The sequence below is a fragment of the Rhamphochromis longiceps genome, linkage group LG11 (assembly GCF_057381845.1).
Source record: "Rhamphochromis longiceps isolate RC_006_pf linkage group LG11, R_longiceps_female_GT1.1, whole genome shotgun sequence".
Lineage (NCBI taxonomy): Eukaryota > Metazoa > Chordata > Actinopteri > Cichliformes > Cichlidae > Rhamphochromis > Rhamphochromis longiceps.
The window spans coordinates 37459677-37483467 of record NC_140567.1 but is presented as its reverse complement, the minus strand read 5'-3'; the positions used below and the strand labels follow the sequence as shown (position 1 = coordinate 37483467).

Here is a 23791-nt window from a genome sequence, read left to right as displayed (position 1 = left end):
AGGATTAATTGATCTCATATGTCCTACTCTCAGGGAATGTTTGATATTTATCACAGGAATAAAGATTAAAAGTTGCAGTTATTTATGGAACTCTGTGTGTAGTTTCAGTTATTGTTGGATTTACACCATCGTGGGCGCTGAAACGTGTGGAGTGTAGGGTGTGCAGTGATGAACTTCAGCCTGTCCTATGACTACAGGCTAAAAATGGCCTTCATATGTTCATATAGTCAGGTTGTCTAAATATTCACAAGATCAGTGGAAAAAAAATCAAAACAAAATAATGGCTTCAGTACAACGTGGGACTGAATGAAACATACTCAAACACACAAACAGGAGTTTTATTTCTAGGAGATTTTGTGATTTTCCTTTAATAGCGCTTAAAAACACAAATTTACTAGACTCTATTTCTAATGTCGTGTAGTAAGTTGTTCTAAATCGTGGGCACCTATTACCCAATAAGAATATTTTTGTAATCAAATTACATGCAAATAGTGTGAAGTCTGGCTGTTAACCATTTAAAGCCGCTGGGACTAAAATCACAGAGGCTAGTTGTATTTGACAAATATATATATTCAGTCACATCTCTGCTCTGTCGAGGTGATGCTAAGCCTCGCGCGCTTCAGACAGTGTGTTGATGCTTTGACTTCTTATGAATCTAATAAAGCTTTTTTGTTTTTCCTTCTAAGCAGGACGTGTTGGTTTCATGAGAAGTGACTTTACTGCTTTCAGTGTTGAGAGTGACTTCACTTCCCAATTTAGAGTGTGAAAGAGAGAGAGAGAGAGAGAGAGAGAGCGGGTGAGAGAGGGGGGGGGGGGGAGAAAAAAACTTGCCATCCGGTTTATGGTCTGTGAGCAAAAATTGTAACTGCAATGGTTTGCGCCATAGAGCCAATGCAGCCGTGCACGATTTGAAGTGAGGTTAGGAGCTAAATTAACTGAAACAATCACAAAACGACTAAATGACAAAGACCGCGAGGCTGCTGCTGCAATGGACTGTTCGATAAAGGTAGGTGTTTGCGCCGTTTTTTTAACGCCCGTGTTGAAGATGACAGGCGGCCACCCACACCGTGAGTCTGCTGAGTGAGAGAGTCAAGGCGGTGATGCGAGCTCCCCACTCTTTCCTTCTTGTACAAAATTTCCTCTTCCTTCCCGTTCGTGGTTGTATGTCGGCTCTATAATAACACAACTAACCACTACATCTTTACACTCAGATAAAAACACTAATTGGTGGCCGGTTATACGCGTAAAAGAGGATTTCCAAACGCACGCCTTTCGACTTTTTTCGTAATTTCGTCGAGCTCTTCCTGCATTATTCACGGACCCACAATTAACGACAAGCATAAGGCACGGAGAGTCAAATTACTGACCACCGATCGCTTTCATAAACGCTTTTGTTTCTTTAACGAAGATGAAGTAGATGAAAGGGATGCTGGACTTTCTCGGTGCGCGTAAGGCAGGTGTCCTCGAAGGCGTCATGGATCGAATTGGAGCAGGAGGATCCATTTCCATCAGATGACTGGTATTTCACATTCCACACTATTACAGCTACAGCTGTTTATCGTCTCCTGAGGACCGTTAATTGTTTCGATGTCTTATCTTCTAAGAGAAGCTGAAATAAAGGCCTCTGTGTCAGAGAGAAAACGAACTTTTTACCGAAATTAGCGCCGACTGTTGCGCAACGAGGGGAAAATGCAATTATTTTAATCCGATTGTGCACTCAAGTGACCCAATTCACGCTCGGTTTCTATTAAATTGCGCCTGTATGCAACACTGGGCCTTTATATGCATGTATATAATTCTGTACTGTGATTTTTGCAGTATGCACGATCACAATTCTTAATTTCGACGCTATTTTAATATTGACATTTTTAATTAGTTCAAAATTAATTACTATAACGAATTCCTTTAAAATTTCATTACGGCTGCAAAACCTTTTTTGCAAGAAAAAGCGTTCCTCGGATGCAGGAAGTCATTATTCGCTGATTTCTCGGGTTGTTTCTAACATGCATTTGTATGTGCAGCTGTTTTTAGGCGCTAAACATGACCGAGATACGTGGTTTCTCGTTATGAAAAGGACAGCAATTAAAGGGCTAGTACAAAAAAGGGGCAAAATGAAGCCATACTAAAAGTAAACCTTAAATTATTATTAACATCCTTTATGACGAGTTTTTTTTTTTTTTTTAATTCTTTTTAGTTTGTAGTTTCAGTGTCGGGAGACTCTTTGGGATTCTTTGTTATTTTTATATAATTATCCAGATGCTTATTCTCTTGTACTCTGTAGCTGTCGATTGTGTTTGAGGTTATTTTAAGAATAATTTATAGCAGCAAACGGGAGCACTTGTCAGGTGTCGTTATCTGAACGCAGCAGGCTTCCTGTCTCAAACCTCAGACTTTCCGCACACATTTCCGCTCCCTGGACCAGAAAAAAAAGTCAAAAAGGCAACAAAGGCTCTGAAAGACAGAAACAAAGTGGACAGAGTGAGGCGTTGCGTTGTCGTAGCCGCGCTGCCCGCTCCCTCGCTGACAGGGAGCTGGAGCAGAGAGGCCTGGCCCCGAGTTTGCGGCCTGCAGAGGCCTGCGTGCTGTCAGGATCCGAGCTGTGAAAACCGCACCGTTGTTTGTGCAGCACAAAGCGCAGCTGCTCGAGCCTTTGCAAAATCAGCTCAACTTTTACTTCTCCTTTCTGCCACTTGTTGCTTCAGACATGGCGAGGACAAAGGGCTGTGCCTTTGCACAACGTGATCTCTGGTCTTTTACTGCAGCAGACACCTCATGCGTGGGCTGCACTTAAACACAAATGTAGGTGTTTTTTTTATTATTATTATTATTTAAATTAAACTTAAATAACCCGAAATCAGACTCTTATGTAAGCAGGAGCTCAGTTAAGCTTTAAGACTTTTAGTCTCTATAAATAAAAACACCGAGGGGGGGAAAGAGGAACTCAGAAATCACCAAAATACAATGTTTCTCATTAAAATACCAGCGTTTGAGATGGATATGTGGAAGTCCTGTTTGCGCTGCACTATTATTTATTCAAATATCAATCCAGGTTATTTGTCAGGCTGCATGCAGCATATTTTACTGAAGGCAAGATAATGCAGGCATCAACATATATCACCCAATCCGCTTCTTCAGCCCAAGATAAGCCTTGAGGGGCGTCATAAACGACTAAATATAAAACAGATTTTAATCATGTAACTGCTTCTTGCAAGTTGTTAACCACATCCTTTGTTCCAGCTTAGGGTTAGTGGCTTACCAACCTTTTTGGCCTTTAACCCCTTCATACAGTGTATTGTTTTATTAAATATTGCGTAGAGGTAGAGTTATGGAACATTTATGCAGTGAGCCAGATAAAAGACATATCTTTAAAATAAAATTGTTACACAAATATTTTCTAGTTGTCTTGCTAACCATTTGGCAACCTGCTGGAAACTACGAATTAAATGAACAACAGTAAATTCATCTAAAAGGGCTACTTTTTGTTTTTAGTGCACCTAGATTCCAAACTGGGGAACTGACAGTTTTCCCTCCCCTTTAAAAAGTAGAACCAATGACCTTCTACCTCTATGGTTAGGGGATGTGGTGATTTTGTTATGCTGTGTTGCAAGCATGTTTTGGGTCAAATGATCCCCTCAGTGGTAAAGAGCCACTGTAAATCTATATAAAGTTGTTTATGAAATATTTTTCTCCTATTTAAGGATAACACTGCTTATCCAGGGAGTGAGGGTGAAAGGTGAATGGTTTGAAGAGAATGAAAATGATGTGAATCATAATTGTTTCAGAGTAACCAAATCTCAGCCCACCTTAACAGTTTTGTTAGACCGCAGTCTTCCCTAATATTGCCACACAACAAATACAGAAATAATTGGAAAACCGGTGTTTCATCCTTCCACTAAATGCTTCAGACTGCAGAATCATTTCATTTAGGTTAGTCTGGCTCACTAAGACCTTTTATGTTGGTTTCCTTTAATTTGTTACCCGTTTGTAGCATTTTAAGGCTTACACAGGAATTTCTACAATTTTTGTTTGTTTGTTTATAGATCAAATTATTAACCAGGACATATTCATTAGATTGTAGGATACCTAAATGGTAGTTTTTGGTTGCAGCCCTGGTTACAGGTGAACTTTAGCAGTACAAATACATGTAAAATAGTACATGCAGCAGGATATATTTAAGGGGAAATTTCCTTTAAATGAAAAGGTCTTGGCAGTAAAAACTAAGAGTCTTTGAACACCAACATCCTTCGTGTGTGATTCATAACAGACTACTACCTAACGTTATCTGATTCAGGCTCTGTTGCAATGGCCTTCTCGTGTGCTACTGAAAAATGACTTTTGCAGGTAGAGTTATTAAAGTGAGTCTTGGAATATAAGGCATTTGGATTCATGGTTAAATGTGGATAAACTATGAATCTTATACAAATTTATACAAAGATGAATAAAGATCCCCATCTCGACAGGCCTCCTGTGAGCACGCTTTTAGTTGCTGGCTTGGGCAAGACTGCACTGATGCAACCTGCAAAGCTGCTGACAGCCATGTCAAAAGTTTCCATGCAGGACTTCGTGTTTGTGCGCTCACTCAAAGTGGAAAGTGCGTGCTATCAAAGTGAGCAGCAGCGGCGTAAATTTTAGGACATCGAGGCACAAGGCGGCCTCAGTTTCAAGAAGGTCATGTTTTTAAAAGCAGTTTTGTGTCACTGAGCAACAGCCTGAAACGCTCTCAACAGGAAGTCAGTTGTGGCATCGGCGGTCAGGCCGCAGTTTGGTATATTTGTATCAGTGAGCAGAGGAGATGAAGAGAGAGGGAAAGAGCAGAAAGAAACAGATAAAGAAAGAGCGGGAGTGTGCATGAGCTTTTCACTGAGCTCACTGTGCCAAAGAGCAAACGTTTGGATGAGAAACTGCAAGTGACGATAATATCAGCTTGAATTTTGAGCTCTAAATAAAATTAAAAAACTAAACAAAGCAACAAAAAAAGATACAATCTTCAGCTACGGCTCACAACTGCCTACTATCACGCATTCTCGTGAGAATTTGCTGTCAGCAGCGAGTTTTATCCCGCCTTCAGTTGACTGTTTCACTTCTGCACAGAGCAAAGGGCCCTGGAGTGTGAGAAGACAAACTGACAACACGAGGACAACAGAAGTAAAAGAAAGCAAAGAGATGGAGAACAAAGCACAACATGCAGTCCTGCTAACCACTTCTCAAACATACAACACACACACAGAGCCCTACATTTACAGCATTACATGCGTCAGACTCTGTTGCTGGTCTTTCATATGCGGAAGTATTCCTGTAAACAAAGTGTGAATAAGGTTTTGGTTCGGCTACATTAAGCGTGACAAGAAAAAAAACTGCAAACTCGAAATAAAAACAATATTAGATGGTAGTTTACAAAAGTGTCAGCGTTCATGTTGCATTATGGGTATTGTAGGCAGTTTTTTTTTAAATGACAGATATTCATCTGAAGTAACCATCTGCATGAATTTTGATCAAACAGCAGCCTGAAGCTGAGAGTCCCAAGTTAAAATCTCCAACTTTACAGCACAAATAAACATGTTTACAGTAGAAAGAAAAAACGCACCCCTGAATCGTATTTGTGTGTTCACAGTGACTATACTTGGCGGAGGGGGTTCTCATCTGTGTAGATTTTTATCACGTGGCATTATGAGGCCATCCTACTTTGTTGGTGACTGTAGTCACTGGCTTCATCTCCAGTAATATGAGTCAGAGAAATAGACCCGGCAGTTGTATATTTGGTGTTGGTGCTTTCTGAAGAATTTTCTAAATCAGTTATCTGATATACTGACACCTGCTTTGTAGCCATTTGTAATATAGGACCATCCAAGAAGTCTGGATGGTCCTATAGTGCAGCTTCTCACCTCATTAGTTAATTAGTTTAGAGGAGGCGAGTATTAGCATTGAATTTGGGCACATTAACACTAGTCAGCAGGTGTCTGTGTTTGTATGTAACACTGCCATCCGTCATCCAAATATGGCCACTTTTGGCTCAAATGTTTCCAACGACTCACATTTTGAAACCTAAATCTGAGGCTTCAACAAAGCAAGGAGTCCACAAACCAGTAGGTGCTGACATCCATCTTTTACATACAGTCTATGATTTTGACAGTAGTGCAGTGTTCAATATTTTTCGTAACAATTGTGTCTTTAAAATCTTGAGCAACTTTTTTGTGTAATCGTGGGTTGGAGTGAAATGAAAACGTAACCTTCTTCTAGAAAAAGGGCGTATCCATTACACAGCAGCAAACGCTCCACGCAGCAGAAGCAGTAGCTGACTTCTGTAGGAGTTTGTCTGCAGCATGAAGGAAATGCCGAATTGTGTGCCATGCATTAAGATGTGGTTCACAGTGCTCAGGCAACAATTGAGCTACAAACAAACAAACAAACAAAACAACACACACACACGCACAAATGAAAAACAATGTGATGGCGGCACTTCAATCAAGGCTCATACTCTTCTTTCCGTCCACCCCTCTCCTCTCCTGACCACAGGCCTTTAAGGGTTGTTTTCCAGCTTTAAAATGACCCACATTTTTACACTATGCACCCCCTCCTCCACCATTTCCTCTCCCTTGGCCTGTGCCAAAAGGTTCCTGTGCACATGGCGGCCTGGTTTCCTGTAGGCCACTGAAAAAGCACGGCACTGACGTACAAGGCCCAAAGACAATGCTCAGCTCCTCTAAACAAACATGCACTTGCACCCACTTAGATGGCCGTGGTCGCATCACACATGCACGCACTTAATTTGAGCAGCAGACAGAACAACGGGTCCGGTCTCTGGCCTCCTGAGTATGTGGGATGAAAGTGCCATCTTCGAGCGGTTTTGAGGCCACATTTTGGGCGCTGAGCACAGGAAGACGGACTTAAATCTCAATTAGACTCCACCTTGAGCTAACACCCCTCCCCCTCCCTGCAACCCCGATCCTAACGGCAAAATAAAACTGTGGTTAAGGTTACTGATGTTCTTTATGATTAGACAGCCTCCTGGCTGCTTTCACAGTTCATTTCGCTCCTCATTGTAGTGGTTTCATAACCTCCTGTAGCTTTTTACGTTAAACATGCATTTAAAGTTTTAAACAGTCACAGGGGAATTCTTTATCGTGCAGAGAAGAGTTGAATCCTTCAAACTCAGCCCAGGGCCCAAATCTGGCCTCTTACAAAGGGAATTTCAGCCAGACAGTTGAAGTTCAGGAAAACTGCAATATGTTTGATTGACAGATTTTCATGTGCTTCTGTTTTCAAAAATATGCTCCATTATATCGACATGATTACATTTTTTTAGGGCTTTCTAAAAATACTTTTTCTTGAAATTTGTCATTCAAGTTCTCGTCTTGAGGCCTTCAAGAAATACATGAAAACACAATCAGGGATTATTTTGCTTTTACAAAATCAAAGGAAAATAATCTGCAATGTTATCAAAATTAACAAATTAAACACTTTTAAACATAAATAAAACAATGACAATCTAGACAACACACCACAACATAAACATACATTTTGCAACATAAACAAAAAAACAAAAACAAAAAAAGATTTTCAACATTTTAAAGTTGACAGTTTTCCTGGTTTCTTGTGTAATTACTTCCATTCCTGCACAGTTCATCAAAAATAGTTCATCTGACTGAATTCAACCTTCCAACCAGACAGTTATGTTTCAACGCGGATTCGTCTATTTTGTGCCACTTAGCATTTCTTTATCGGATCCTAAAAACCCATCATTTTGTTTTTGGTTTTTTGGGTCAGAATTTTGCACATCTTTTAATTATATAAAGACCAAATCCCATGTTAGCAACTATTTTAAGTGAAGTATCGGTAACAAATCTACAATAATACCCAGGAACCCAGACTCCCAAACTGGGTTTAGAAGCAGTTAATTTATTAAAAAAAATAAAATTAGATCGTTTATTTTACAAAATGGATTGAACCAAATATAATGGTAAATGTCTAAAACACATTCAGAAGCAGTTTATCGGTGTAGCCACTGAGTGCAACTCTAAAAGTGTGTAATGCAGTCGTGAATTTAACTGAGTTTGAATAAAAGTGAACAAAAACAAACTGATTACACGTTTCATCCACAAGAAATCAAATTAAATATTAAAACGAGACTTCACAACGTATTCAGCCCATATTAACTGACATCGGCATTAATTTGTTGCTTTTTGATGTTTGCTGATTCTCAACCATCGAACTTCTGTTGGAAGCCATTTTTCCCTTTGTTGAGCAAGTTTCCAAAAATAGAAATGTGCTTCCTCGCAGCAGGTATCTGATCTGATATATATGTTTCCTCTCTGCCATTGTTGTCCAAAAACTATTAAGAACCCTTGACTGGGGGACTAGTTTGTTTTGACTCAGTCACACATACATCATCCTGTTGCTCACTAACGTGCATTAATCCACTGGCGAAAATAGTCGCCAACAAATTCATTACTTCCTGCTGTTTGAGTAACATTTCAGAAACAATGAAATTAATTCGTATTCAGTGAAGATCACTTAACCTTCTTCTTAAACTCTATATGTGTGACACAGATTTAACACTTCATGGCAGCATGAATTAATATACTTGAAATACGCGATATTATTTCCTGATTCCAAATCCTGGATGTGATTAATTCAATCTGGTTTCATACAAGCAGAAAACATTTTAGCATTAAAGCTTCAATGCTGCTGCTACAATCAGCTCCTGCTCGTTTCGGTGGATAAAAATAAGTGTTTTGAAAAAGCAGTTTCCACAGGTTGTGACCCGGCAGACACTGACCCGCGGTTCTGTTGAACAGGAAGCGCTGTCCGTGGTGAGTGAGGATCAGCCCATATTCGAGCCAACCTACCCCGCAGCCCCGGCCATGCACATGAAGACCGAGATGACGTCGCCCGGCGGGTTCAGCCAGACAAACAAGCAGAGCCCCGAGCCCACTGAGCCGGAGTGGGTGGGGCCAGGAGCACCAAGTGCTGGGAAGAGAGAACAACACGTCAATGGCACCAGGTGAGTCACGGCACGCCGAGGCCACAGGAGAGCGCGGGTTCCCGTATTATCTGACTCGAGTCCACGTTGGTATGTCGGGTTTTCCACATACTAAAAATATTTGTTTATCGTTCACTTCCCAGATTCCCGCCTCTGATTGTGATCACGGCTTTGTTCATTTCCCCCCCCATCATCGCTACAAAGCGTGGGCCGGCTGTGATGGAAATTTGGGTCCCTATGTTCAATATTTTAATTTCCTGCATTATTGTGGTCCACCTGAACACGCTGCTCACTTTATACTGCGCTGCGTTTACACTCCGCAGCTACGTAATAAAACATGAAACACACAAAAAACATTAAGCATATACTTTCCAAAACTTTTGGCTTCTGAGATATCAATGTTGTGAGCACCTCACAGATTCATTTGAAAACACAGACGTAAAATACAAATCAGTTGTTTGGTTTGTTTGTTTTTCTGTCCCCGCTTCTTCAGTCAGAAACCGCTAAACTACTCAAACGTAGGCTGTTTATCAGCACCCACCTCCCACTGTGAGACATAAACACTATTAGACTGTTGCCGTTCTATTAATTTCAAATGTGACATCCATCACAGCTGACATTTGAATGAATAAGTACTTCTACTTTTGCTACTTAGACTGAAAAAAGAAAAATCTTGTAGAACTTTTTTAAAGCATTTTTCCACATTTGCATAAGGCTCTGTGTAGATCTAATAAGATATCCTAACAAGGCTTGAACAGCTTTTTCATTTAGTAAAGTCAGTGTATTTTTTTAAGTCTTTCTTTTCCTATTTGTTGCATGTTAAATCTAATTGACAGGGATTTATGTCCATTTTTAATAGAAATCCTTTAATTCAAATGGACTTTTTTTAAAAGTTAACTTATTGCAGCACAAGTAATCCCTTTGCACTGAAAGCTCAGACTACTCTAAATGCTCAGTTTTACAGATTTCTTTGGCTCAGTATGATGTCAGAAATCATTATTAAGGCACACAAGCTCAGGCTTTAAGCACAGAAGCCACGTCTTCTTTCTGTTCTTACCTTGTGTTTGTGATAGGCACCCAATCACACTGCAATCCCATTAATGGCGAGGTAGCTAACCAAAACGGATTGTTTCAGACCGCATGAAGCAAGTGGCTGCATGAGTCATTCTCAACAGGACCAGCAGGTTAACAGTGCTGATATGGAGATGGTTGCCAGTTTAGCAACCAACTTTCACAACTTTGACCATCTAATGTGACGGTAAATATTACCGCTTCAATAAAAGAACTGTATAAATACAGAACGTGCAAAACACTTCGGGTAAAGCTCAAAAGTTTTGCTCCTACCAAAACTACCAGATACAAGTGCCTGTATTGTGTTTACTGGGATTCTATGATCAGCAAGATTTCAGCTGGACTTTGAATTTGAAGTAAAATCCCAAGTCGGTGAAATATTCTGGAACCTCCTTCAACTCTGAAGCTTTTAAACAGAATAAATCAAACAAGAATAACATGAAAAATGACTTCAACAAGTTACATTCACAAATACAAATGATTTTTAACCTTGACACATTTACATCTGCTTTCTATATTTAAGTGTAGTACACTCTGCTCATACCATTTCTGCACCGTTATTTAAGTAGGGCTTTTAATTCTAGATCAGCGCTACTGAGTGCAAGTATTTTCTAACAACTTCTATTTTTATGCAAAAACTGTCTATGTGGTGAAAACTGGGTTAAATTAGTGATGCACGCCACCTACTCCTGACAGGTCATTTCAGTGGAAATTGTTGCAGAGAAACAGTTTGACTAAATTTACCTCCTGTCATATACAGACTAGCAAAAACTCTGAGAGGAAATGTAGCTGGCTGAAACTGCATCCAGTCTATTGTCACAGATTTTTCTCTCTTCATAATTTGACTGTGGAGAGTAATTGATATATTCCCGAGACATTTAGAAGACTGAAATTGCTCCTCAGATGCTGACTAAAGCCTCTCTTTTCCTTTTGTCGTAGTCGCGAGTCCCCAGTGGATTGCAGCGTCACCAAGCGTTCCAGACACATGAGCAATGAAGGGGCCTCGATGCAGTACCAGGCCTCCTCGTACACGGAGCCCCGCGTCAGCCCCCAGGCCACCACCCCACCCAGCAGTGCCACTGAGGAGAAGAGGGTCATCGTGCCAGCAGGTGAGCTGAGCCACTCACATGAGCTGGCGCTCAGCCGCCATGATGCATCACTGTCCCCATCACGAGACGGTTTCCCAACAGCCGGCACAGCCTGGGCTTGTGCAACATCAGTACTAACTGAATCAGAGACGGGCATGTGCGTGTAATTATTCGTCTCTTAAAAGAGCCCCAAGAGCCCCGGAGCACAACAGATAAACAATAGCAGGTTTCTAGCAGTTGTGGCACAAGGTGACATCAGGCTTTCAAAAAAAGTGTGAAGTCTAAAGTGCAAAATTAACGCTCAGGACTGTGATATTAACAAAAGAGAGAACAAGCAAGAACAGACCTGATGAGCAGGCTTCAACATTTTCAGTTTTAATCAGCTCGCTTCCTTTTTCAGGACTGTAATGAAAATACATAAATAACCAGCAGCTACGTCTGAAAACACAGTATTTAAATATTCTTTGAAATGAATTCTTTTTTAAACTCAAAGCAAACCTAAGAAATCACATAAATATGTGTGCACCACATTAATACATCACAGGAATTTATCTCAAGGGATGCTTTAAATAATTAACTGAGCACTTCTGCCATAGTAGTTCATTTACTCTCACTTTATTTTACTTTTTATTTTAATGCAGAATTGCAACGAAGCAGGTATGTAATACACAGATTTCACTGTAATATACATCAGGAGATCACATGAAGATTATTATAATAGTGTAATGTAACTCAAACAGCTGGTAGTATTAGACTGCAAAGCTCCTATTTGCTGTGCTTTTATAGCAAGAAACTGTGTACAACATGGTTTTTATGGTATATTAATCAGCAGGAACATGCAGGCATATTTCAGCAGCTTTCATACCTGTTAGTAAATCTATATCGCTATAAAGCTAATAATAAATGTTTGTCCAACCAAACATCCAACGATTTAAAATCAACAAGCCACTGCTGCACTGCGGTAAGATTTTGTAAGGCAAAAGAAGTCCAATATCCAGAACTTGAAAGTTGCTTTTTATGATTTATTTATCCAGTTTGGCAAGCAATAAACAAAGATCCATTTTTGCTGCTTCCAGCTGCTTCTCCTGCTCTGGTAAAAAAACCATAGGCCCACCCCAGTGCATGCTGGTCCTATACCAGTCCCTTTACTTGCAGAAAATGGCCCTACTGTTCTTCCTGGCTGACTTAACAAGATAAACAACAAAACAAAGCAAAAAATGAAACAAGTATTGACCTACAAATAAAACTTATAACGAAAAATATAAGTAAACCAACAACAAATTTCAAAATAATAAAAATAACGAATAAAAAGCTCCAACAATAAATAAACAAATATTTACTTCACATTCTTCTACAGCAACAGTATCTATCTTTAAAAAGTACACATTTGAAAGGTATTAAAAAAAAATCTGAAATGAATGAGACTGATGTCGTAGCCACCGGCTGCTTTTCACATCTGTTGATCTTCTGAGAGTACAGAACAACACCAGCCCTAATATTTAATACACACAAGGCTGATACTCATCAGACGAATGTGAACATGACAAAACAGGAAGGATGTGTCGCTGCGACTAATTCAGTGTATCGTTTTTATAAGTCGTGGTGTCGATGCAAGTTTGTTTCAGCTGAGCGATGTGAAAAATGCACCGATCTCTCTGTTTGCAGAGGAAAAAAGTCGCCCATGCACAAACTGGATTAAACACGCCGATGTGTCATTTCTAGCTGAGTAGTTCAGTTTGCTGTCCCTTTTATCGCTGCTATGAATCACGGGTCCAGTCATCTAAATTCTTCCTCTGTCACAGCTTCCCTGATTTTGTCATCCCCAGAGACTCGTTAAACAGACAGCATGTTTCAGTGCACGTTTCAGCTGGCAGGTGAGGTGGATGATTTTAAAATTAATGTAAAAATCATCCGTGAGTCACCATCACAGAGTTATTCTGCCTTATAATACACGGATGTTGCATCACAGCAACACGTGTTGATCAGAACAATCAGGAGCTAAAGGGCAGGATAACGTCCGCTCAGAGCTGAAGCTGCCGTCCAACATCACAGCCAGTTCACAGCACACAGTCATTGTTTGCTGCTGGAAATGAGCTTCCTGAATCGGACCAGGTATATTTTAACAGATCAACACCAAGCCAAGCTGAAGCTGCCACTGACTTGAGCTTAAAAACATGTTAGGCTCTTAGCACACAGGATACAATTAAAGAGTACAATATTCAGCATTATATAAATGAACAAGAACATGTATTGGATCCCTCAAACAATAACAAAAAAGACAATGAAAATCTAAATGAGCAAAAAGAAATATTCAAGATGAAGTCTATCTCTGTGAGATGCATATTACTACAACACGATTAAAAAAAATACTTTTAAGGCTAGAATGAGTAAAAAAACAGTAGAGTTTAGAGTTTAGGAAATTTCATCATGCGGTGTATATATATCAGAAATATGTTCGTTATTACTTCTGCAGATTATATCAGTAAGGAAGCTGATTAAATATTGACTAATGACATATGGCAAAGGGGTGAGATTAAAAAAATATTTCTATGTCCGAACAAACGTGTAATCAGAGTTTACTCAAAAATGTTTTTGTTTTTTTTAACATGTATTGTATGTAGATTATGAAATATTGGACTCACACCAATGTTTCACCTTTACAATAATAATTTGACCAATAGCAGACCGGTACCATCAATACCAATGTTTCTCTCATTTATTCCCAGTTTGTGTGCAAATCGAATATTAAAATCTTTTTTCATTATTATAAGTTTCAAAGCCTTTCAGCGCTTCATAATAATTTAGAACACACAGCTGATGGGCCATTTTCAGTCCCACCAGCTGCCACTACAACACTAATGCATGTCAAAAATGTAAAACACTCCCACGTACATGAAATATGCTTAATGAACGTAAATATAGACGGCTTTGTCAAAGCCACTGTAATATTTCTAAAAAGCTGTTTTCAGCTCAGTATTATGGTCATTATTTACTCCCTGAATATTGAGCCCTTCAGGGAAATCAAGAGCGCAGATGGAGAAGCAGTTGAACAGTCAGAAGAAAAAAAACAAAAAGAGAAAACACATGGCTGAAACCAAAGAACAGCTTATTTTAAATGTAATTTTCCTAATTATGCACGTACATATAACAGAAGTGTTGTCATAAATTTTAAGATGACTATTGATTTATTAAAAGAAAAAAGAAAAACAATCCCGGCCTCAAATTTCAGTTGACTTCACAGCCCTTTAAAGATCACCAGATACCCTCTGAATGGCTCCACTGGATGAACTTTTATGACTATAAATATAAGCAGGACCCATTTAAACGTGTTCTCTGGTTAGGGGTGTGTTATCTGTTTTGACAGTGTGGTTATTCCCACCCTACCACCTATTTTACAATCACTATCAGAATCACTAAGAAGTATCCGGTGTTAATCAGCACTTTCATGACCTCCAAAACAAACAGGTCGTATTTAGCTGTGTGCTGAGTGCTCTTTAGACCGTTGACTCTTTCATCCCCCCCAATGTGATGGTGTGAAGGATTACAGGCGAGCACTGCTGGTATTTAAAGATTCCTTCCTGACATTTTAGAAAACGTAATTTTCCTGACATCATAAAGGTAAAACTTCAATTTTGTAAAAATTAACATCTTAATAATCTTCACATCCAGGCTGCAGTGCTGAGTTAAAGAAAATCCAGGTTTTAAACTCGTGTGAAAGTCTTCACATCAAAGCTGAAGTTACTGCTTGAGCTAACCACTCCTGGAAGTGTTTTCACAGGAAATCAGTGACCAGATTAATCAGAGTAATTTATGGTAATTCCCCAGTAAGTAGCTTCTACAATTTCCTGTTTGAAAGTTTCTGATACACAAAAAGCAGAACAGCCTCACAAAGGATGTTCAACTCTTCAAAAAAATGCCAAACATGAGTGAAAGTCTGTGTAATAAATGACTAAGCGCCTCTCTTCAATTCCAGATCCTGAGGTGTGGACGCAGGACCACGTGCGCCAGTGGCTGGACTGGGCCATCAAGGAGTACGTCCTGGAGCAGGTGGATGTCATGCTTTTCCAAGCGCTTGATGGGAAAGCCCTGTGCAAGATGACCAAAGACGACATGATGCGGCTCACGTCGGCCTACAATGCAGACATCCTGCTCTCGCACCTCAATTACCTCCGGCAGAGTAAGGCTGGCTTCATGTGTGAGATCTTGCTCTGCAGCTGATAACATTGTTCACGTCTCGCAGATTTCAAAGGTTTTCAAGTGGCAAAAATGCATCGAACACGAGGATCTAACAGTTCCCCGACGCAGCTGCGTTAGTCTCGCTTCAGTCTCACTGAAGCATTTCCATTTTTGTCCGTGTAATGAAGATCTTCTGAAATTAAACACTCGGAAAAGAATTGCAGCAAAAACCATTTTTAAAAGTGTGCATTTGGATTTTTTAAATATTTTTCCTGAGGTTTGTTATCTCAGAATTGGATTTACTGATAAATAAACTCCACCCAGGTATCAGTGCAGTTAAGAGAAACGCAGATTCATTGGGGGCAAATAAAGAGTTCATGATGTTTTTTGTTTTGAGGAACATGATGTCACTTCAGGCTCTCGTTTGTTGTTCTGTTAACCAAATTTGTGGTCTTCACTGAGCGTTGTGGCCACTGTTCCTCTTTGCAAAAGCAGGTTTCCTGTGTTTCGCATAACACACGTACGTCACCATGAGTTTGGATCCGTACTACATTACATAATTTACCAAGTGTTTGTGACTGAAGCAGCAGCAGTTTGACGAGTGCAAATCACTGCAGTCATCGTGTCTGAGCTGGTTCGACAAGAGGTGGACAAATGAACAGCAGCATCCAGTGTTGCACTGAGGGTGGGCTGTGAGGAAGACAATGTGGGTGCTTAGTAGCCTTGAGGTTAGGGAAGCAGACATTTTGAATTAACAAAAATCAAAGTAAAGGTTGCAGGAAAAGGTTTGAGGTTTTAAATGTTCGAAAGCCGATTTAAAAAAAGATTAAAAAGTAGTGAAACAAAAACAGCCGTGGCGATTAATTTACTGCAGAAAATGATGCAGTGTTTGTAAAAGTATTTCTTTCAGTATCACAGGAAATGGTCCTCTCAGATCCTTCCAGAACTTTTCTGGTGAATTGGCACCTCAGTCTTTGATAGATCCTCATTTCTTTAAATAAAGCCTGAGTTTTCACCTTCAAGTTATCCTACTGGTTCACGAGGCATTCACAGTCCATTCTTTTCAACTGGCTGGACAAAAAAGTCGAGTCTGTTGAAGCAACAGGAAAAACAAAGCACCCCCACCCCACAGTTATAACGTTATGCTTCTGACACACAGGACAGGCACTACTCTTTCTACTCTGCTGTGCTTGTTTAAAAGAATATAACATTGATTTTTATTTCATTCTTGAATCTTTTTTCCCCAGGTAGTCCAACGTTCTCCTACCCAACAACTCCCACCAACAACACACCACCACAACAACAGCCGCCCAGACAGGTGAAAACAGGTGAGATCAACCTCTGGCACATTTCACCCATTTTCAGGACAACACATTCTCCTAATCAGCTTCTTTGTGTGATGAGGTCCCAAATATTTTAATACCTAACATGAGGGATTTTGTGTTGTTGCTTAGTGAAAAATCATAATTAGCAACACTAACATCAAAGTTGTTCAGTTATCCACCGATTCCACATATACTAAAAGGTGCCCTTCACCTCAGAATTGAATATAAATATATATATTTTAATGTATTCATTTTGCTTTCGACTGTCTGCATCCATCACCCAAAAGTTGTGCACAGCTAGCTAACTTCAGTTCAGTTCAAAGAGGCAGTGTTGGTAATATTTACCTTCCGTCACGAGCACGAGGCCTAGTGTCAGATACACACTTCCTTCTGCACTGCGATACAGTTAGCGGGTGTAGTTTGATAGAAACAAATAGTTCCTACATGAAACCACTCACAACAAGGTTTGTGGAGGTTTTCAGTAACCTGGTCACGATTTCTGGTAAGACACACGGCTGCTTAGGTTCTCAGATGTATTTTGTGTTTTTGCCGCTTTCAGCACCACAAAGTTACTGTGAATTAGTTGCATTACGTACAAGGAAAGGACGACATTTCTTGGGGTCATGCAAGGTTCATTTTGGGGTGAACTGTAATTAAACTCAGTTATACCTTCATCGTGCAGATGAACCTGATTAGCTGACTTGTGTTAAATTAATAAATAAATTCTAATTTGAGGTTTCGGTTTACTGGGACTGTTATTTACCAAGTGTTGCATTAAAACCAAATCTGAAGGGAGGTGCATTTTTATTTTATGCATCGTTTCTATAAAAGTACATTTCCATTTAATACAGGATGTTAGGGTTCTGAAAAATAGAACAGTTCATAATATTGTGGTCATTCTTCAAAATGAGGTCGCGATAACAACTGTGCAGGACTGAAATGTATAAAACGCTTGGCTGTTAGACTGTCACGAGTCACTTTCTGCAGCAAAACCATCACAATCATCAGAACTGATACTGAAATGATAAAAACAAACCAGTTTTTAATTAAAATGCAGTGGATGTTTACTCGAGTATTGTAGTTAAAGTAAATTATGGGCACCTCAAAATAATTTGATTTTAGGGTATTTTTATGTGTTTAGTCTTAAATTTCAGAGGGAAACAATACCTTCCTTTCTCCTGCACTGCATTTTTCTAGCGGGCACGCTCTGTTTTGCGTAACTATTTTTAAATCCCGGTAGCTCTGCAACCACGTCAGCTAGCGCAATAATTTTTTTTTTTTTTTTTTTTTTTTTTTGCATATGAAACCGGAGGAGTTGTACTTACATCTTATGCCATCAGCTTGTCCTCGGTCACAGTTTCCTTCCACATATAGCTTTGCAAAAACTGCATAAAAGCACTTGCAGCAACAAAAACATAATATTCCAGAAACAGGCTTTGCCGATCCGATCAGCTGTTCGTAACACTTCCTAAATTGGAATAGATGTCAGCGCAAACTTTTGCATGTCCGCCATGAACTGCCCGAAATAGGAAGTGACGTCATTTTCGCGGAAATGTAGTTTTTTTTACCATCAGGGCCTCATGAGCCTATACTGGTGTTTTTAAAAGTTATCTTTGACTTTCTAACTTTCTGTGTCGTTTCTGGGATGCTTAGGACTCATATTGCACTGCTGGAAATAGTTTATTTTGATGCATATGCTGCTTTTTTGCTAATTTGCAGTATAATATTTATTTTCGTTTTTCCTGCAATATATAAAAATTGGTGTATTTCAGAAATAAAACTATGAAGACACTCAAAATAAATTTCCTGTGGTGGGAAACTATTTTGTGCAACTTTTTTCTATTTACAGTTTTGAGGGATAAGCCTCTTAAATTTCTCTAACTAGAAATATATGTTAAAAAACAAAAACCATTTAATTTTTTTGTAGTTTATTGCACTTTTTTGCAATTTATGTAATTACTATGCACTTAATGCAGACATATTATTAAGATTTGGGCTATAATGGTTGCATTGATGTATAGCAACTTGAAATGCTCCCAAAAATGGCACTACAACATGTAAAAATATAATATAAGCTCTGGCGGGCTTGGTTCTATGGTAGGTCTTAAAGGGTTAAAGGTTGCTGATCACACAAACATAAAAACACACACACACAAAAAAAACAAAACAAACAGCTACAGTAAATGAAACCATTGTGAGACATCAGGATTTCCAACCTTTTCTTGTTTCAGGTTTATGTGAACAGCAGTCTTTCCTCTAAACCTCACTGCAGACTCTTATTTAGATCATGTCCTGAACTCTGAGGTTACATTTTCTAATAATACAAACAGCATAACTGTCTTTCATTTCTTTCATGCTTACTACCAAACTACTTACCTAAAAGATTTATAATTAAAAAAAAATTAGAGTAGTTCAAACTAGGCTTTCTACCATGACCAGTAAACTGTACTTGGTGTACTCTGTAACTGTTGAGCATGAGCACTATTATGGACAGCCTCTCCGTTGCTACTTTAAGCATTCATAGCAGATACTGTGGTATGATTTTATTTGGAGCATTGGAGGATTCAAAATTAACCCATTGGGCTTTTTTTGTTTCATACTTTAATTGCTGTACTATATTCAAGTAGCTTAGTATGATCACTATTCAAAATAATCTATATGCATCTATATCCGCCCCCTTAATCCTCCATCTGAAAGAAGACATTGTAGCAGTTTCTCCTGTAAGACAACTTATGATTGGCTGCTGCTCATAAACAGTATCTGAGCTGGGTGGGGCTTTGTATTCACGGGTAGAGATGTCTGATACCATACAGAACCAAGAGTTAAATTAAAAATATATCTTTTAGATGTGTCCTTGATCCAACATAGCTGATTTAAATGGCTAAATTTCCTCCTCAACATGTCTTGAAGTTCTCCAGAGGCCTGGTAATGAACTAATCATCTGATCCAGGTGTGTTGACTCAGGGCGATGTCTAAAACCTGCAGGACACCGGCCCTTGAGGCCTGAAGTTCCCCACCCCTGGATTACATGATGGTGGGGCAATGTCTTAGAGATGTTTCACACCTTGGCCCCGGTGACAGTAACTTTTTTTCTACACCTTGGCTCATGTGACAACAAATGATTAATAACTGATCAGTGACCCAGAGGTGAAACATCTTCACAAACATTTGAGATGGCTTCCTGTACAGCTTGTGTAGGAGGGAGTAGCTTGTAATAAGTACTGATGTGTCTCAGCATTGATAAAGTGTTTCTGTAAGAGGTGGATCAGGACACATTAGCATCTACACTCAGTTACTGGACATTCAACTTGTAGTACTCACTGCACAACTGTGCAGTAGTTCATGTTTGCCACAGTTTGCTATTAGTCATAGTCTGTGTTTCAGGTTGCTTGATGCAACTGGTGGTTTTTTCCATTTTTTCATTTCCATCACCCACAGCCCCTCTCTGTGGGGGCCGGGTTCTGGTGGGGGTCTCTTCCTTTGACTTGTGTCGCCTACGATCATCTGATTATTGAGGTTCTCGCCTTGAGTTCAGAGTTATTATAGTTTTGTGTTGTTTCATCAATTTCCATTTCATTTGACTACAAAGCCTTGAGGTGACTGTTGTTGTGATTTGGCACTATATAAATAAAACTGAAATGAACTGAACAGACTTAAGTCTAGCTTGAAGAGGAGGTTTGCTCATTTTAGTTTGAGTTTTTATTATTATTGTGTGGAGGGCATATGTCAGGGTCAGCACAGGTCTTACAATAAAAACACAGTTGACTTACATTTTGTAGACATCCAAGACAAACTGTGATTAAATTTGACTTAAGTACGAAGTAATAAAACGTCCTCTATATTTTTGTTTCATTCGTTAGTTTTCCAAGTTCACAAAATTGTTTCAGTTGTATTTTCCAAGTCTATTTTTTTGTTGAGTAAAATATTTTGGGGGGGGGGTTTACATCTAGTTTTAGAGTTTAGTTTTAGTTAACTAAAATTAACCTTGCTTGAGAGAACCATTGTTGTGAATTGGTGCCATATTACCAAAAAAACCCTGAATGAAATCAAAGCTTATGAGCGCAGGGTTTTAACAGAGGCCTGAACTACCTGAACATTTAAGGATTTAAAAATGATGTGCTGAGTTTCAGAACCATGTTGCCCAGTGCCAAAGTCTGAAAGGCTCCTTGGCACAACATTGGCCCCAAAACCGACGAGTCCAAACTCAACAGCCAGTTTCAAACAGGAAACAGCTGCACCGACAAAGGAAATGAGGGGGTATGGCTTCGGCTCCTGGGACAAAATTCACAATCTTGTGGCAACAAGGGTGGTCTGAACAAAAGAATGCTCTCCCAAGAAACTACGGGTCATCTCAAGACCTCCAAAGCCTTATCATTGTGGTCTCGGTTTACTAAACTTCCTTCCTACTATAGCTCACTCGTCTTAATGTCCACTTCAAAGATTTTAATGCTCGTCAGTGTCTGGTCTCATCCTCATTGTGTTTGTGTTCATACAGAGAACAGTTTTGATGAAATCAGCCGCAGGAACAGCTGGCCGACAAACACCATGACTACAGTGCCTAAAGGTATGAAAAAAAAGACGATATGAAACCGATAATGAGGATGAACTTTTTCATGCAAGAACACCCAATGGTTTTGCATTTTCTCTGGCTTTAACACAGCAGAAAAATCAAACAATTTCACACATTATACACAAGTTTTATTTTTTTTTTTTTTTAGGTTCTTCAATGGAGCACCAGCACAGTACACGAGTTACAGAGCCTGCTCCAAGGATTGGGCAAGGTACGAAGACCACGTGTATGTTTAGGCAGATCCTGGTTTACTGCTAACATTTTCTTCTTCTTTTTTGGCTCTAACTCATTGCACCCCTCACTGTAGGAAGTATGGGAAAATGAGGAGTCACACAAAATGATATGCAAATGACATCGGTGCCTTTTTAAATGTTTGTTTTCAGTCTATCGAGTCAACGAGCTTCATCTAACAATTATTTCCTTCTTAGTTAACTCACCACAAGCACAATATGGGACAATGCTGTTAGTTTTAATTAAACTGATGCACAAACCTAAACTTTGATTGTAAAGAAAGACAAAGCTTGTGGCCTGAAAGGTCACAGGATCACCAAAGAAACTGCTGAAACACAAATCTGACTGCAATCATTTAACAGTTGGAGACGATCAGATATTGGTTGTGGCTAAAGTGGTGAACTGATCACACATCCCTTATCCCTTAGGCATTATATTAGTTTGACAGGTTTCATTGTGCTCACGTTAGAACATTTGAACTAACCTCCTCAAAAGACCACATTCAAAGCTCTGATTGGTCGAGCGTTTCTTCAATCTCAGCTTGAATTATGCTTATGTGTGCAAGAAAATGTGTTTTAACTCATTTCAGGGCATTTAAATCTTGGAGCATTAATATTAAAGTGACAATGTGTAAAAGTAATATTCCTTTTCTTCTTTACAGACCCATACCAGACATTAGGACCCATTAGCAGTCGGCTAGCCAACCCAGGTAAGAATCTGAACCATCATCAAGATAAATAGACAAGGACGATACAAATGAGGCCTTTACACTGTCTGCTTTGGCATCATGAGAAGCAAGCAAGCAAGCAAGGGCTGGCACACATGCACTTACTTTCCAAAGTGGAGTAAACACCAAGCAACAGCTGTTGTGTCATCACGCTTTACGCTATGACAAAATCCGGCTTCCCTCTCACCAGAATGACTGTTTGCCCTGCTGTTTCCTCACAGAAGGCCAAGCCCTCAACTCATCCAAGAACCGAACAGGCAAACAAAGTGCATACAAGCTCCCTGACCCCAGCGCTCACAGGCCTGTGGGTAGGTTTCTGCCCTGATGTCTATCACTTCAACCAAGCCACACAGTGAAAAGGTCACATTTGCTGAGAAAACAAATAAAGCATATTCTGACTTTTGTTTGGAACTCGTTACACTCAGAAAACCTGACGAGCTATCCAAGAGCAAATGGATCCATGATGAGGCATTTAATCCTATGAGGCTGAAGTAGCCAAGTTACCCCAACTCTGTATTTATTCATTCACTTATCCTGGAAACTAAAAGTGTTTTGACTTTTTTCCTGTCAACACTTGAGAGAACTCATTTAGAAATTGGAGAAAAAAAACAAAAACAAAACCTTTATCTTTACACAAATTTAAATGCTAATTTTAAAGCCGACCTGTTTACATTTTTAAACACTGATGATTGTATTCCTTGAAAATAAATAAATATAGGCACAAACCGTTTCCTTTCTTGTTTTGAGCATGCAGTCACTGTTAAATCAGAACTCTGTGCCTTAACTCTCCTGCGTTTATCCTCCCAGGCTCAGGGCAGATCCAGCTGTGGCAGTTCCTTCTGGAGCTTCTGTCTGACAGCAACAATGCCAGCATCATTACCTGGGAGGGTACCAACGGCGAGTTCAAGATGACCGACCCGGACGAAGTGGCCAAACGCTGGGGTGAGCGCAAGAGCAAGCCAAACATGAACTACGACAAGCTGAGCCGCGCCCTGCGCTACTACTACGACAAGAACATCATGACTAAGGTGCACGGCAAGCGCTACGCCTACAAATTTGACTTCCAAGGCATCTCGCAGGCACACCAGAACCACTCAGGAGATGGTGGGATTGTTAAGTACCAGAATGAGATGTCTTATGTCCAGACCTACCACAGCCACCAGCCCAAAATGAACTTCATGGGTGGCCATCCTGCACCTATGCCCGTCTCCCCTGGAAACTTTTTCGGCCCACCGTCACCATACTGGAACTCACCCAACAGCCCCATCTATCCTGGGTCAGCCATGACCAGACATCCTGCCACTCACTCCCACCTGAGCTCGTACTACTGAGCATGATGCCAACTGAACAGAAAAAACAAAAAAAAGAAACAGGAGAGGAACCCAAGTGCACCAAAGCACGCTCCGTCTCACCTGCCACCGAGCTGAACTCTGTTGAAAGAAGGCAAAATGACGCCATCATTCAAAGTTTAAAGGCATTATTAAGTTGTCTTTGTTACGTTCCGTCTCAAAAACAAAAACAAAAAAAAAAACAAAAAACAAAAACCACGGACAAACATGAGGGTATATTAACCCTGGTATTGTATGCTTCCAGGAGTTTTATAAATAAACTCATAATATACTA

General features: G+C 39.7%; 1 protein-coding gene across 3 annotated transcripts; it reads left to right on the top strand.

Annotated features, from left to right (window-relative positions):
- Window positions 1–839: 839 nt before the first annotated feature.
- On the top strand, window positions 840–23777 carry fli1rs (Fli-1 proto-oncogene, ETS transcription factor-related sequence). 3 transcript variants are annotated; one of them, XM_085423918.1, is made up of 10 exons: window positions 840–1006; window positions 8796–9001; window positions 10991–11160; window positions 15113–15316; window positions 16563–16643; window positions 21136–21204; window positions 21359–21421; window positions 22103–22150; window positions 22390–22476; window positions 22976–23777. In XM_085423918.1, the coding sequence occupies exons 1-10, from the start codon at window positions 989–991 to the stop codon at window positions 23497–23499; spliced, it is 1470 nt and encodes a 489-aa protein (XP_085280044.1). In that variant the 5' UTR covers window positions 840–988; the 3' UTR covers window positions 23500–23777. The 3 variants fall into 3 exon arrangements, with proteins under 3 accessions (XP_085280044.1, XP_085280046.1, XP_085280045.1); XM_085423919.1 differs by lacking the exon at window positions 840–1006 and adding an exon at window positions 1052–1519; XM_085423920.1 differs by lacking the exon at window positions 22390–22476 and having other exon boundaries at window positions 841–1006.
- The last annotated feature ends 14 nt before the right edge of the window (window positions 23778–23791 follow it).

What these genes read in the sequence shown, in the direction of transcription:
- fli1rs (XM_085423918.1), top strand. An exon ending in CAACACGTCAATGGCACCAG is followed by an intron (nt 9,002 to 10,990) that starts GTGAGTCACGGC and finishes CTTTTGTCGTAG; the next exon opens with TCGCGAGTCCCCAGTGGATT. An exon ending in CAGCGCTCACAGGCCTGTGG is followed by an intron (nt 22,477 to 22,975) that starts GTAGGTTTCTGC and finishes TTATCCTCCCAG; the next exon opens with GCTCAGGGCAGATCCAGCTG.